Source organism: Portunus trituberculatus, chromosome 18, assembly GCF_017591435.1.
Source record: "Portunus trituberculatus isolate SZX2019 chromosome 18, ASM1759143v1, whole genome shotgun sequence".
Classification (NCBI taxonomy): Eukaryota; Metazoa; Arthropoda; class Malacostraca; order Decapoda; family Portunidae; genus Portunus; species Portunus trituberculatus.
The window spans coordinates 21783200-21798747 of record NC_059272.1 but is presented as its reverse complement, the minus strand read 5'-3'; the positions used below and the strand labels follow the sequence as shown (position 1 = coordinate 21798747).

The window sequence follows — 15548 nt, the reverse complement described above, 5'->3', positions numbered from 1 at the left end:
CTTATTCCAAATACTAAACCCTAAAATATTTTGATACATATCTTTATGATAAAATTGCACATTTTAAAGTCAGCATACCAGATGCATGATTACACTATGAATGGGGGGAGAGAGAGAGAGAGAGAGAGAGAGAGAGAGAGAGAGAGAGAGAGAGAGAGAGAGAGAGAGAGAGAGAGAGAGAGAGAGAGAGAAACTTGCGTGGATTGTTTGAGAGTATGCCAGAAATATGAATGAAAATATGCTCCTTTGTGGTCATCAGAACAACTAAATTATCATGCAACACTTCTAGATATGGATGACATGCTTGATGCTTGTACATGTCATCCTAACTGCCTAAAGGTACATGCTACCATAACCCATGTGACAAACACATTTTCAGGATAACAGGTGGTGATAGCACGTACAGCCAAGGTGACATTATCTCCTCGACACTCAATTATTTCACGGCCAATACTGGAACTGTTCAGAAAAAAGTACCTTTAATTCGTGGCAACTAAACTTTGTTTCCCTATACTGACAATATGAATAACTTGATTGAGGGAAAACACTGGAAAGGACCAAGATCATTCTTATGCTACACACTGCATCTGTTGACTGCTTGATGAACATATTAAGAGTCTCACCTATCTGCCTTGCCATTCCTGAGGCTTAAAGTCAGTTCTTCATTATAACTGAGCATGCTGACCACTACACTAGGTAGTATGTGCATCCATATTTTGACATGGAAATATTTTACTTTTTTTTTCTTGATATGCAAAAGCACTGTTGCCTAAATATTTTTCAACTCCATGCTATGCAATTAGTATATTAGCAAAGACAGTATTTATTTCCATTTGAATTTAAATGATCAAAATCACTTACTTTGATATAGCACTGAAAGCTCGTTTTGATGAAGAATGCATAAAATGCAAGGGAAATCCTTTGAATGTATATCCTTCTGGCACGGTGTTCATGAGTGCAGCAGAAAAAAACTCTGCACTTCTGATTTCAGCAAGTCCACCACTATCTATGGCCTCTCTCTCATAAGACCACAGAGCAGGTGTCAACACATAGCTCAGATGATCATCAAAATGAGTACTCAGGCCATGTTCCTGTAAACAACAATGTTTTTGTATTAATAATGACTGGTTATTTACCACTTTGTTTATATTTCATACATAAATAACATACTTATTTCATAATTAACTTCATGTCAAGAATAAATTCAGTGGAACCTCCCTATTTGTACATAATCTGTTCCAGGAGGCTGGTTGAATTATGACCCGTGTGAATGGTAAATCATTTTTCCCATAAGATACAATATTAATTGGATTAATCCATTCTAGACCCACAGATGCTTTCTTATATACACTTCTATAATATTTCAAGCCTAAAAACATAAAACTATGGAAAACTGGTATCACATAATACTAGTATCAATGATATAGTTGATTTTGCCATATCATACTAGAGTTGCCAGGTTCAAAACACAAGTTCTGCTTTCAAACTTTGCAATGAATTCTTTTCAATTCAATTGTTATTCTCACTGTTTTCCTTTTAAGTTCAGTTGAATCATTGATCTTTCTTGGATCCATTGCTGCACTATTTGGAGAGAGAGAGAGAGAGAGAGAGAGAGAGAGAGAGAGAGAGAGAGAGAGAGAGAGAGAGAGAGAGAGAGAGAGAGAGAGAGAGAAAAGAGCACAAAATTTCACAAAACTTGCTTGGATGATCCTTAGCATATGTAGAAGGTAGCATGAGGCTGACCCGAAGTAACCAGATGGCACAGCCAGTATTGAGGCGATGCTGTCCGAATCACATGGCAAGTGAATGAATGACAAGTTGAATTTTATGTGAAAGTTAGAAAGTAAGTTGCACAATTAGCGAGGTGGACAAATGGTGGGGTTCCACTCTATGTACATGATATTTATCGTATCCATGTTTTGTTTACAATTTATTTAGTGCTTGAACAAGTGGCCAAAATAAATAAATGTTTCTAAAGTGTTTTCAATATACTGAGTAGTGCTATGCCTGTGGGAGAAAATAACAAAATTCAAGAAAATACTGTACTTTTCTATACTAGTGGACAGAGTGCATCAAGTTTACATATACCTAATCAAAGAGCACTCACATTCCTGTGTTCCATTATCAATATTTTCAACTGCTTTTCCATGTTAATTTTCCTCTCATTTCCATTGTCTACAGGAGACACTAACTTCAAATGGTAGGCTTCTTTCTCCACGATGCTTGATGTGGCTGTGTAGGACATTTTTTTCCAGATAGTGGCATCTTCAAGAACAAAACTGCAGTATTCAATCTTCTCTGATACCTTAGATGAAACAAAAATTTTTTTTTATAAATGATGAATGATAATTCTAACATGATTCAAGATTTAACATAGTTTGACATTGTGCCTATTTCTCCCCAAAGAAGCAATCCTTTGTGAAGTCTGATAGTAATATCACCATTTAGTCTTCATTTCCAAGAAAGACTGGATAAATTTTTCATCTTCAATGAAAAGTTACTGAATCCTCAGATACTGTATCATGAATTGTGTGAACATTTATTGTTTACGTACTGTAAATTTACTGTAACTTAATCATTTTGAAAATTTTATATGCAATCCAAAACCAGTGATAAAAAAGTTAGAAAGTTGTAAATAAAAAAAACACACACACACACACTTCTTATTACTACATACCTGGCAATTTGCATAAAATGCTTTGTTATTGAAGACGCTTCCAACAGTAGCATAGCCATGAGCAGCACGTTGACCAACTCTATGCAAGTACCGTGAACCTGAAGGTATGGAGAAAATATATACGTGTCATTCAGCAGATTTCTATCATTTAAGTATGAAAAGAAAAACATCATACATTACAATAAAATATATTCTAGCAAAGCGTGATCATTTTTTTTTTTTCACAGGGTTGGGCTATTGATTTTTTAATTTTTATTTTTCAATTACTTAACTTTATTTTTACTTATTTATTTATTTTTTGCTTTGTGATTTGTATATCTAATATGGCTGACTCATCTAAGCTTCTCTAGTACTAAATGTGATGTTGCTATATGAAAATTTTTGATGTTAAGTTTAATAACATTATTCCATTAGTACTCTTGACTTACATGTCCTGCCAATCTAGTATATGTATTGCTATCAAAATCAGAGTGTTTAGATGTAAAACTTCATCTCAGTACTAACATTTTGGAAATAAAAATTATTACAATAAGTGATAATTCAAAAGTAAGCAGTCAACATTCAGCTACCTGTTATAGACTCCCAAAAAGTTACAGCTGTATAGGGTCCCCTGGTCATGATCCATACTTGAGGCTGTCCGGACTGATTGGTGCCTACGCATATCCAGGCATCTAGGCCAAAGCCAAGGAGAAGACTGCACAGCAGACTACATTTGCTTTCTATGTTCTGAAAATGTATTGAGATTAAAGAACTTGATTATGAATTGAAAGCATCATTAAAACAACACCAGCAACTATGACAATTATTGTATATGAAAAAAAACATACAATAATATCACAACCCAAAAACATATACAGTAATGGTCTCCAACCAATTTGCACAAAGGACGTATGCTTAGTATCTAACAGGAATGTGAAACTATCCAAACACATTATCTTATTACTAATTCTTGAATCAGACTATAGTTTCTGGTCACCATTTACTATCATTAGATCTTCTTGCTAAGAGGAAAGTTAAAGGATAAGCACAAGCACTTCCACTCTTACTGTGAAAAAATTTCTGATAATTTTTTTCTCTGAGCTTAAAGGCAATCAAATGAGATTTAAGAGATCACCAATAAAAAAAAAATGGATGTCAGAAAAAAAAAAAAAAAAAAAAAAAAAGGTTATTGCCTATGCTGCACTCAAAAGGAACTCATGTTTTACAACTAAATACAAAGTGTTCTTCTTTAAGTAAAGAACACATTCCAATAATCTGGCAAAAATACTTGAAGCATTTTTTTCTATTTTTTATTGCAGGTAGTACTCATGGGATGCACTACCTGAATCTATGTCCAAACAAAATTATAGAAGATGATAATAGATTATTTAATCTTAAATAATTTGTTTTATCTACATTTGCTTTGGACATCTCCATGACAGATAGTAAATAAATCTGCTTAATCATCAAGTTTTTTCCCCTGGCTCCAAGTGGAAGAGAAACAGGGAAAACAATCTAATTTTTAATTTTCATCTCTAGTGTTCCTAACTACAACCCCAGTTTGAATCACATGGTGTGCAGCCCACCTCGCTGTTCATTTTTGCTTTAGGTTGATTGACAAATAGATATCTAGAGAAACCTGATGAGATGAGTTGTGGAAACCTGACTGTCACAGTGTCCCTTCATTCCAGGCTATAGGATATCACACAGCAGTGGTTCTCAAACTTTTCAAACTTATGGAACCCTTTCGTACATCTGGTATTCGGCAGAAAACCCTACAACCCCTTCACCCAATATAGGCAAAACCACCCACACATAATTACAGGTGGTAAATTGACGTAGACTTTATGCAGTCTCTCTCTCTCTCTCTCTCTCTCTCCTAAAATGCAAGTAATTTCATCCTTTTCATATTCAATTTTATCCAATCCTGTTCATATCAATAAATCAAAGTAAGAATTTGTCAAACATATACAGATTTTTGCCATAGAACCCTTGAAAAGTCTTCACAGAACCCTGGGGTTCTGCAGAATACAGTTTGAGAATCACTGTCATACAGCATAGATTCATAGGCCAATGGGACATAGATAAGAGTGGAAGCTATATGTTCATCTATAGCATATGTCCTTGACTTTATCCTTACCTTAGCCTGGAAATGATTGCAAATCAAATGTTACTTAAGAATATCAAACTCACCAATGAGCCAGCTATAACAGCAGTCCCAAGTGTATACCATGGTTTAGTAGGACCTGCAGGCAACTGATGTTCCAGGATGGTGGGCAGGACAGAGACCCAGCGTGCAGCCTCTTCAGGTGATTTCAGAGCCTGACCCACCTCAAGTATTCTCACAAACTCACAAACAAATCTATCAAATATGAATATGTGTATTATGATTTAGGAAGAAAACTTAGAAGCATGTTCTTTTTGCATCTTAAGTTTGATACTTATTTATTTTATCTACATATCAGACTAACAAAACTTGAGTAAAACTTCCACAGTATTGTGCAACTACTATTTTGCATGAACTTTGTGCCCAAGGGATTCAACTTAATTTACAGTGACTGTACATTTTTTCATACAGCATTTCAAATATTTTACCTATTTTTTCCACATTCATCCATGGCAAATATTCTGACCATCCTTTTTCTATGTTTTTCTGAGGCCTCTGTATACTCTCTCCACCACTCACGGGCATAACTAACAAAAAGTCGCCGCTTTTCCCCTATGCGTGTTTCTGTGCTATGAAGGTGTTCTACAAAGACCTTATGTGGAATGACTTTTTCAACAGGGGGTAATAATGTTGCTTCAATGTCCAATAATCCAACTGGTACTTGATGTTCTGCTCCTGAAAAAAAATATCATAACAAAACTAGTTGAGTAATTACAAAATACTACATAACTAATTCAGATATGGACACTGGTCAAAAGAGGTTTTGGAACTGTAGTAAGAGGGAACTTAAATGAAGTTATCAATGATTTGGATGTTGTTGAAAACACTTAGGAATAGGTATTGTTCAAGCTTAGAGTTGGACTTCGTCCACAAAAACGACACAAAACTGGTTCTTGTTCATGTTATGACACACGGCCCCTATACTGGCAGTTCTTATGTTTCCAGGAGTGCATAGGACATAATGCTATGGCTGAGTGCCTGTCAACTCTCTCTAGGACACAGGTAGTAGAGAGAAACATGGAATGTAGTTAAACTGATTCTCTCTAGATTTCCCCAAGCAACTACACATCTGACCCCCAAGGCAGGGAGATGCTAACTGACTACACACCTGTGAGATGCTGCCATACTGCTAAAAATAGCTTCAAAACAACAAATATTAAATCACGTACTGTATATGAGAAAGAAAACATGTACTGTAAGAGAAGTTCTACTTAACCAGGGACGTATCCACAGGCATTTTCTTTTCTGTTGATTCTTCCAGTAAGCCAAAATAAGAGCAACCACCGCTTCAGCATCATCACTGGAGGAAGACATCTTGGTGGGTAGTTGTTTGTTTACATTCACTTCCCACCAAGGCACCAACTAGTCAATACTTTCAAGTTGCTATGTGTGATGTTTTCTGATTAGAAGGGCTCAATCGATATTCTAGCAACTTGCAATTTTAGTTGCAAATTGGCACATGTGAACCTACCTTTACCCATTGTGTCTCTACTCCAAATACATAAAGACAAAGACATATTCATAAAACTATAGATTAATAATAAATGGCAGCATTTGCTTTTCTTTTTAGTACTATTTGAAATCAAGTAACTTTGTTCAAGAACAGAATTATGGTTCAGTATGATTTTATAAGTTTAGAGTTTTGTTTGACAACCAACTTGTTAAAAGTTGGTTGTTCTGTTGTTCTATAGCTGAGGTTCTATTGTATATATATAAAAAAATAAGTAATTATGCATTATGCCCAAAAAGGAATAGCAACCATTTGCAAATGATACAAAATTCTTTCCAATTTTTTTTCTTAATGAAGCATACATGAAATGTGATACTTACCAATACCCATCAGTTGGCACACAAATTTGCAACTTGATGATGGTTGTGTTAAAAGTGAATGCCATTCTAGAGTGTAAACAGAGACTAAAGTTGGATTGGCTACTTGTCCTTCTTTCACCACAATCAAAGTTATGGGTTCAGTGAGGGAAAGCAGCTCTGCTGCATCCAAAGTTTTGGCAGCATAACCTGTGGCATCAAAGGTTTAAGTTTACTATATATGTTGCAATGCACTTACAGTGTCATAAAACTGATAAAAACTCTTCATAATCAGTTTCATCCTTGCACCAACATTTAATTTCACTGGGAAACTCTTCCAAACCATTCTTGATCTCACCAATTCATATTTTTTCTCATTCCAAAACTAGAAGAATTTTATAAAAGGAGTCAGGTTTGAGTCTCAAGATGATCCAAAACATGAAATTTTGAAATGGTGCTCAGGAAATGTCCCAAAGTTTTTCAGTGCTTAAGAAAAAGAAACATCAATTTAAAAAATGCATCAAGCTGGATAGAGGATATGTCTAAAAATCATTCAGCTAGTATGCTACATGAAATTCAATAAAAAAAAATAAACACTTCTTGAAACTTTTTTACTTACTCTCATAGATTATTTTGTGAAAGACCTTATGAAAATAATCAAAGATCAATACAGTACCTGGTTTCAGTTGTTGCAAATCAAATAGAAATCCCTCAGAGATCTGAGGGTCACATTCACAACTGATTCGACGAGTTTTATATCTGGAAAATATTTCACTAATTACACTGTTGTTTGTATGATATAAATAATTATAATATTTATTATTGCCGCATATAAAAGGGTCTGCGCGACAATAAGGAAACATGAAAAATAGCATAAGTAAATTGTATGTCAGTTAAGGTTAAGATGCCACTAGAGTATAATGAACTAATGAATAAGGATAGAGACAGGTTTGATGATGGTAGGGCAAAGGAAGAGATGCCTGGATGTTTACAGTGGAGATTGCTGAATCTTGAGGTGTACCTCCCCTACACGATGGGTCAGCAGGTTATCCTGTCTACTACCGTCCGTGGCAGCCCCAGGACAGAGTAACATCATGACCTGGACTAACTTCAAGCAGTCACACACACAAATGCACTCCGTATTAGCACTCACAGGACCCTCAACACGTAAGTGTGGTGAAGATGCTCTGTATTGTGATTATTGTCATTGAGTGAATATGTGGAATTAATTTGTGCTGTATTCTTACTGTACTGTGTATAAGTATTTAGCATGTAAAGGATCTTAGGGTTAAGTAGTGGTAAGCACGACAGCAGTCATTGTTTGGAAGTGTTGGAGGGGGGGTTAGGTATGACTTGTTGAGAGGCCTTTCTCCCCTCCCCACCACCGCACTCTACCAAATAATGATGTCCAATCGGACCATTGTCCACTACGTGTAATTAGTATGTAAATTAGTATGTAGTGCAACATTATGTTGTCATGGCTTTCTCTTGTCATCTACAGGTTTTGACCTAATAAAACACAACACATTCAAGTCAACGAGAAGGGTTTTCCTATCCTGACAATTTCATCGATACCACATTATGGGTGGCAGTAATAATATTAGCAAGATTTGTTCTGAGGAATGAGTGTAATTGATTTATCATAAAATAATATCAGTCTTTTTTTATGAGCATTGAATACCATATTCTTTTTGTATTTTTTTGAAAAATAAAAATTGATTTAAGAAAATCTTTAGGCATGTGCACCTTTCTTTCACATCATAATTTCTAACACTAAAAAATCTTTGTCAATAACATAATTATGGATAATTTTTTTGCACTTACAGTGAACAAGACAATAACATCAACATCAGAAAACTCCTACTTTGAAGAAAACATTAGCAATTTAGAAGAAAATAATGAAGCATTACATAAAATGTGGAAAACAAGACAAAACAAGAAAATACCGTAACAACAGTAACAAACACAAAATAACAAGATGTCAGGGGCTACCATTACAAAGGCTACAGCTCCACATCTACATCTATTCTCAGTGATGTGTTTCATACCATGGTTAAATAGCAACCAGGAACACATTTTTTGACAAATTTTCATTGGCCATAGAACACAGCAGCCTTGACAGAGGATAGGGAGAGTATGTATGTATCTCTCTTGTCCAAATCTTCCCTATACTGCACTTTTGAAGCTCACACTGTCTTGTACTTTTCTAAAGCATGCATGCATGTTCAAGGAAATTTTGATATGACAGTGACAGTGATGATAATAATGATAACAATTATGAAGATATTTCATTCTAACTTGTACCTTTGAGTCTGGAGTGCCACATGGATGACAAAGAAGGGCTGGTGAGGGCCACCAGAATTACTAACTCCCAAGTGGTCCATGAAGGCTCTTCCACCACATATTTTCAAATATAAATATTGTCTTCCACCAAGCATTTCATCTGCAAAGTAGGTAGTAGCTGTGAAAAAAATTATCTTTTATGCAAGAAATACATTGTTATATTAAAAAGAATAATATCAAATTACAAATTTCATGAAGTTTGTTTCATGGAAAGTGAGTGCACACTACACACATAGTAGAATTGTGGCTCTACTTCAGTGTTTTTCAACCGGGGCTCAACGAACCCCTAAGGAGCTGCAGAATTCTATCAAGGGATCAGCGGGACAGGGAATTGGACATATGACAGCTAATTTATATAATTCATGACTACACAATGTCTTGATCAATATGTCCAACTTTTTTTCAAGTTTTTCCCTGACTAGTTGTATCTCAGAATGTTGTAATTATTTGTAGTGTATTATAATGTCTATATGACTAAATGCTTAAAAATTATAAAGTTATATTTGTTTGCAACATAATAATATAATAATATGATACTGAAACTGGGCAATACATATAGTAGGCATTCACATTTACGGGCTTCCTTTCTTTTTTTTTTCCAGTGATGTTTGTCTATTTCTTAGGAAAATGGACAAATATATTATTAGACCATCCACATTAAAACAAGAAGTACTACCAGACAAACAGTGTAGTGTCGACCTGGGTAATTTGGACCAGGTTTTGACAAACTTTGATACTGTTCCCACATTTATTAAGATAAACTTACAAAAATTTTATTAAAACATAAGCAAGTTATTGCCTTTAAATCACAAAAAAAAAAAAAAATAAAAAAAAATAAATAAATAAAATAAATAAATAAATAAATTCATAGCAGATTCTTCAGCTTTGAAGTAATAAGTGTGGTTCACAGTTATAAAAAAATGGGGTAATGTGAACCCCCCCACCGGGGTAAACTGAACCACCCATGGGGTAATTTGAACCACCCTTTATAAATGGAGGGAAAAAAAAAAAAAAAAAAAAATCTATATAAAAATATATATAATTCCTCAAAAAAATAAAAAGTTTTATTTCATAAACATTGAGCTTTTCACATTCAAAATAACAAAATCAATGGCAAGAAACAGTGTAGAACAAAAAACTGTTACTCATAGACTACATAGCCTACTCATTTACTTGGCTACTTTAGCCAATGTTTTGGTGTTATTTATTCTGAATGTGAAAGGTACTTTTATAAGGTCCCTATGAAGTGATACATAAGCATATAATAAGCAGATTATATGCATTTATATTACTAATGGGCACTCCTAGCAGACGAAAGAGGATCAGCTGAGTAAAAACAAGGTATAGGCTCAGGGTGTCAAAAGACTGGTCACGTTAATTTTTCTTCCCCACTCTGCAGGCTAGCGAGCAACAGGGAGCTGATTTTTTGTATAAAAATACTGCTCACTGGTTTCCACATTAATTTTTCTATAGATTATTGAGCTCGCTCTTGCTCACTAGCCTGTAGACAGAGTGTGAGCGGACAAGTCCTAGCTTTTTGAAGTCCTTTATAGGCTTATAGTCTTCAATAAAAAATTCCCCTAAATTACCCTAATTATCCTAATAATCATTATTGGGTATATAATGAGTCTAAGCAATCCCCTTTATAAGCCAAAGATGGCACAGGGCAAAATATTAATGCATATTCTCAAAATATAAACAACTGCGCACTAAAACTACTGGTTCAATTTCCCCCGGCCGCATTTTCCTTATCGGGGTAAATTGAACCAAAAAGTGAGCGTTAATTATGAGAAAACTAAGCTAAATAAAGTATTGCTGATGAAATCATGTTAAAGTAGAGGTAAAACACTCTATAATCATCAATTTGGAAGAGGATAGTTAGCCGCATCTGACCGCCACAACATAGTTCGCCGAAACCGCTGAATTGGTAAACACACTTTGCTGCACTTTTTTTTGGCTATAATTCAGTGCTTTCAGTCATAAAATTGTAATTTCTTTCCTGTATCAATTTTTTTTTTTATCAAACCTGCACAAGAAATGTGAAAATAGTTACTTTCTATCGTCAAATGCTCAAAACTTAAAAAAAAAAAAATGATATATGAATTTATTGTAAATAAGAATGAGGCGGTCCAATTTTCCTCGGTCGACACTACTGAGCTAAACCTGAGCTATATACAAATATAATATGACTATATCCTATCTAATCTAGTACCAAGGGGTCCCCTGGATAGATAAATGGATGTAAGAGGTCCAAAAAGCTTGAAAAGTTGACAAACCACGCTCTACTTAATAACTGGGTGGCCTTGACACTCATCTCCATCCCACTGATTTTGAGCCACTGAAAAATGAAATCCCTTATCCCAGTATATATATATATATATATATATATATATATATATATATATATATATATATATATATATATATATATATATATATATATATAATCTCTGTACTGGTGATGGTGATGATGATGCAGCAATGGTGGTATGTTAGTTAGGAGGCAAGATGGATAGTGTTGGTGTGGCTTGAAATTGGTATGGTGATGAAGATGTTTCAATAGCATTGTGGTGCTGTGATGATCCAGTTATGGTGATGCTGTGATAATGGTGATGCAGTCTGGTGATGTGTTCTCATGCTGATTTGGTTGTGGTTATGTGGTATGTACATGGAAAACAACTAACCATGAATATGTACTTCTCAAAATGCCATTAAAATTCATTCACAATGTTTCTAAGCTGCAATAGTCTTACCTTTAATATTCTGAGGAACATTTATTGCGGAAGGCACTTGATGCTGAGACTTCTGGTTTGTAACACCTAATCTCTCTATCAATGACTGCACTGCTGTGGAGTCCAACAGATGCCCCACAACAGCATCTGCATCCACATCCTTTGATTCTGAAAGCTCTCCTTGAATTATGTCTCTTATTAACTGATCAATCATAGACTGCAGATACTCCTGAAAAATAATAAAGATAAAGTCAACCAAGAAATTCATAACATTTTCATATTATGTGAAATCTAATGTCTTCACCCAAACATGTTACTTAATTTTGGCAGTAATTACTTAAAGCAAATCCAACAAACAAACAAAAAACAAACCTAACAAATACAATCCAACTATTAACCCTACTGAGGTGCATTCATAACCCTGTGGGCCAATCCTGCAAAGCCTGTCACCTCACAGTACTGCCAACCAAAACACTGTCCCACAGTGCTCTAAATTAATATAATGAAATCTGTTGTGATTTTCTTGGGTAATGTTGTTAACAGAGTCTCATATTCAAATCAAGATCTACGAGAGAGAGAGAGAGAGAGAGAGAGAGAGAGAGAGAGAGAGAGAGAGTGTACCATCCGTCAGTGAGACGAGAATAGTTGTGGATAAACACAGTAAACTAACCTTTTTAATTTCATTTCGAATTGCATTTTTTATTTCATTTCCTGTTTGTTCTTTATCCATACTTTTGAGAGCAACTGGCTTCGGGATGGTGAGCCTATTTACACAGTGAATTGGCCTCTCACCATTCTGCTCACTGCCTGCCTTGTAGGTGTGAGCTGTGATTCAACGGCTCTATATTACTGTATTCTGTCTCATTAAAGTGATAATCTTATGGGAAAGGCCAAATGATATGAACAATGCAGGCGATACCACAGAGGCAACACTCAACAACAAACATCCACACACCCAAGATTGATACGTCGCGCGGCGGGTTTGTTTCTTGATCTTGATCTTCTTGATCTTGATGGTACAGGTGACGCAGAATTTCTTCTGGGTCAGGCCTTTGTATCGGCAGCTCCTGTAGGGAACATAAAGAACACCAGACAACAAAGAGAGCAATCACCATCTTTCACACCACTAGTTCCTGCATCTGGCACGCCACATTCTCTCCAGGAACTCTTTCACAGCCTCAATCATCCTTTCATTCGTCTCCCCACACAGTCCCAGCAGCAACACCATCCATTCCCTTCCTGTCATCTCCACTCTGTCATGCCCCAGCTCCCTCAGCACCACTTGCATCATCTCATACCTGTCTCTGGCATACTTCACACACTCCACCACCACATGTTCCACTGTCTCATCCTCTCCCAAGTCACACATCTGGCACACTTTGCTGCGGGACTCTGACCATCTATAATTCCTTGCATTCACATCCATGCACTGTGCCCTAGCTCGGAAGAGAAGATCACCACCCAGGCTTCCGTCATACCACTTTTCATACATTGGGGCCTCTTTCTCTCTATACCATACCAAGGTACTCTTTTGCTCCATCCTATTTCTCCAGTCATCCAGTCCCACACCTTTCACTACTCTGTCTATCTCACTCTTCCACTTCCTTACATCCCATTCTCTACCTTCTCCATTTCTAACAATCATACTCCAGTCTCTCTCTAAATGTCTTCCTTCTATCTGTTGAAAAACCCAACTACTTACTAACCCACTCTTTGCTAATAATAATTCGGTTGTGGTCGTTCCGAGTCAGTCGTGGCAACGGCCCGACCGCTACAGCCAAGCATCCATTTATATGTTACTACTTCCTAAGTACTAGCCTAACATACTTGATATTGCTCTTTATTATCATTATTATAATAACTATTATTATTATTATTATTATTATTATTATTATTATTATTATTATTATTATTATTATTATAATTATTATTATTATTATCATTATCATTATTATTATTATAATTATCATTATTATTATTATTATTATTATTATTATAGTAGTAGTAGTAGTAGTAGTAGCAGCAGCAGCAGCAGCAGCAGCAGCAGTAGTAGTGGTGGTGCAGTAGTGGTGCAGTAGTAGTAGCAGTAGTAGCAGTAGCAGTAGTAGTGGTGGTAGTGGCAGTGGTAGTAGTAGCAGCAGCAGCAGTAGTAGTAGTGGTAGTAGTGGATGCTATACCAGGTGGGTAGTGGCGGTGCGGTAGTAGTAGTAGTAGTAGTAGTAGTAGTAGTAGTAGTAGTAGTAGTAGTAGTAGTAGTAGTAGTAGTAGCAGTAGTAGTAGTAGTAGTAGTAGTAGTATCATTATTATTATTACTATTACTATTATTATTATTATTATTATTATTACTATTATTATTATCATTATTACTATTATTATTATTATTATTATTATTATTATTATTATTATTATTATCATCATCATCATCATGATCATCATCATTATCATTTGGCCCAAATTAATTATTATTTCTGATTGATTTGTGTTTCCTTATTTACCATCATCGACGTTTCCACAATAGAGATGAATATCCCAGTTCTGTCATCCAATTTAGGTCTATTTTGCTATTTTTTTAACCTCATTTTGTTGATACATGAATTAACTGGGTAGTAGCAGATATCTATAGTCTTTCATTCTTCCCACTGAACTGAACTCTTTTCTCTCTTTGTTTGTATATCTTCCTTCCTATGAATAGACTCTCAAAAGAGAAGTATAAAGACATTAACAGAAAATAAACTGGCTTCTCTCTCGTTTGTTCTTACTCCTAGACTATTTCACATTTGGGCAGGATATTTCAACAAACTTTCTTTTATCCAATATCTATTTATTGATTTATTAGATTCATGGTTATGCGTGAAATTTCCACAATTGTGTTGGATGTTGTGGGTATGAAAGGAAAGACCATTCTAAATCGAGAGAAAAAAGAAGACTGGAAGTGTTCGAAAATAACAAAATGAATGTGAGGATGCGGATGCAGAATGTGACTTAATTAGGTGAGGGATAATAAATTCCAAATAAACAGAGCTTTCTGTTGAGAAAATTCAGAAGATAAATTATTGAAACCGTGGATAAAAATTGCATTAGTCAGAGAAACCTTGACCTTATGAATATATAGCCAGCAGACCAGTGACGTCGGAGAGATCTTTCCTAAAACAGACATTTCTTTCCTACGATATGTGCTGCTCATATAACATAACATAACATAACATAAATAATAGGATAACAAAGGGCCACCAGGGCCCATCTAGGTTTATCCTGTATCAGTCGCACAGCGACCTCGTCATCAGTACTTAAAGATACACTTACAAGTACACAATACATTATATACTAATTCTAAATATTTGGCCCATTAACAGGGGTAAGTCCTGCAGCGAAATCCTCTACAATTTGTGGTCCCCATACATGGGGATCATGTCTTGTTTAACTATAGTAAATTTCTTATAAAAACTATCATGCAGTGCTATACATAATTATAAATCTAATAAATTTAAGTGCTTATCTAATCTGTTTTTAAACATTGTCAAACTAGTGCTATTTACAACCGTCTCTGGCAATGCATTCCAGAAGTCTACCACCCTATGACTAAAGAAATATTTTCTTATATCTAACCTGCAGCCTTGCTTTCTAATCTTCCTGCCATGATTTCTAGTCCTACTTCCCTCCTCTAAGGTAAAGAAAGATCTCACATCTATGTAGTTTGTATCTGAGAACATTTTAAATAACTCTATCATATCCCTCTTATACATCTCCTCTCAAATGAAAACATGTTTAATTCCTTTAATCTATCTCTATACTCCAGGCGCTTTAATGCTGGTATCATCCTAGTTGCTCTTCTCTGAACTGCTTC

General features: G+C 35.3%; 1 protein-coding gene across 6 annotated transcripts; it reads right to left on the bottom strand.

The window, feature by feature from the left end:
• Positions 1–109: 109 nt before the first annotated feature.
• LOC123505523 (centrosomal protein of 76 kDa-like) lies at positions 110–12781 on the bottom strand. Of its 6 annotated transcripts, none has more exons than XM_045256913.1 (13): positions 12660–12781; positions 11726–11933; positions 8934–9072; positions 7306–7388; positions 6654–6839; positions 5993–6166; positions 5252–5498; positions 4850–5018; positions 3247–3403; positions 2678–2775; positions 2108–2305; positions 862–1091; positions 110–459 (listed from the first exon to the last, which is right to left on the bottom strand). In XM_045256913.1, the coding sequence occupies exons 2-13, from the start codon at positions 11916–11918 to the stop codon at positions 321–323; spliced, it is 2013 nt and encodes a 670-aa protein (XP_045112848.1). In that variant the 5' UTR covers positions 11919–11933; positions 12660–12781; the 3' UTR covers positions 110–320. The 6 variants fall into 6 exon arrangements, with proteins under 6 accessions (XP_045112848.1, XP_045112847.1, XP_045112851.1 ...); XM_045256912.1 differs by having other exon boundaries at positions 12375–12738; XM_045256916.1 differs by having other exon boundaries at positions 11726–11872; positions 12375–12735.
• Positions 12782–15548: the final 2767 nt, after the last annotated feature.

Excerpts from the sequence above, each read along its gene's own strand:
- LOC123505523 (XM_045256912.1), bottom strand. The coding sequence starts at position 12,434 with ATGGATAAAGAACAAACAGGAAATGAAATAAAAAATGCAATTCGAAAT. Across the intron at positions 7,389-8,933 it reads GTGGCACTCCAGACTCAAAG|ATATAAAACTCGTCGAATCA; the intron begins GTACAAGTTAGA and ends AATATTTTCCAG. Across the intron at positions 460-861 it reads GCTTTCAGTGCTATATCAAA|TTCCAGTATTGGCCGTGAAA; the intron begins GTAAGTGATTTT and ends TTTTCTGAACAG.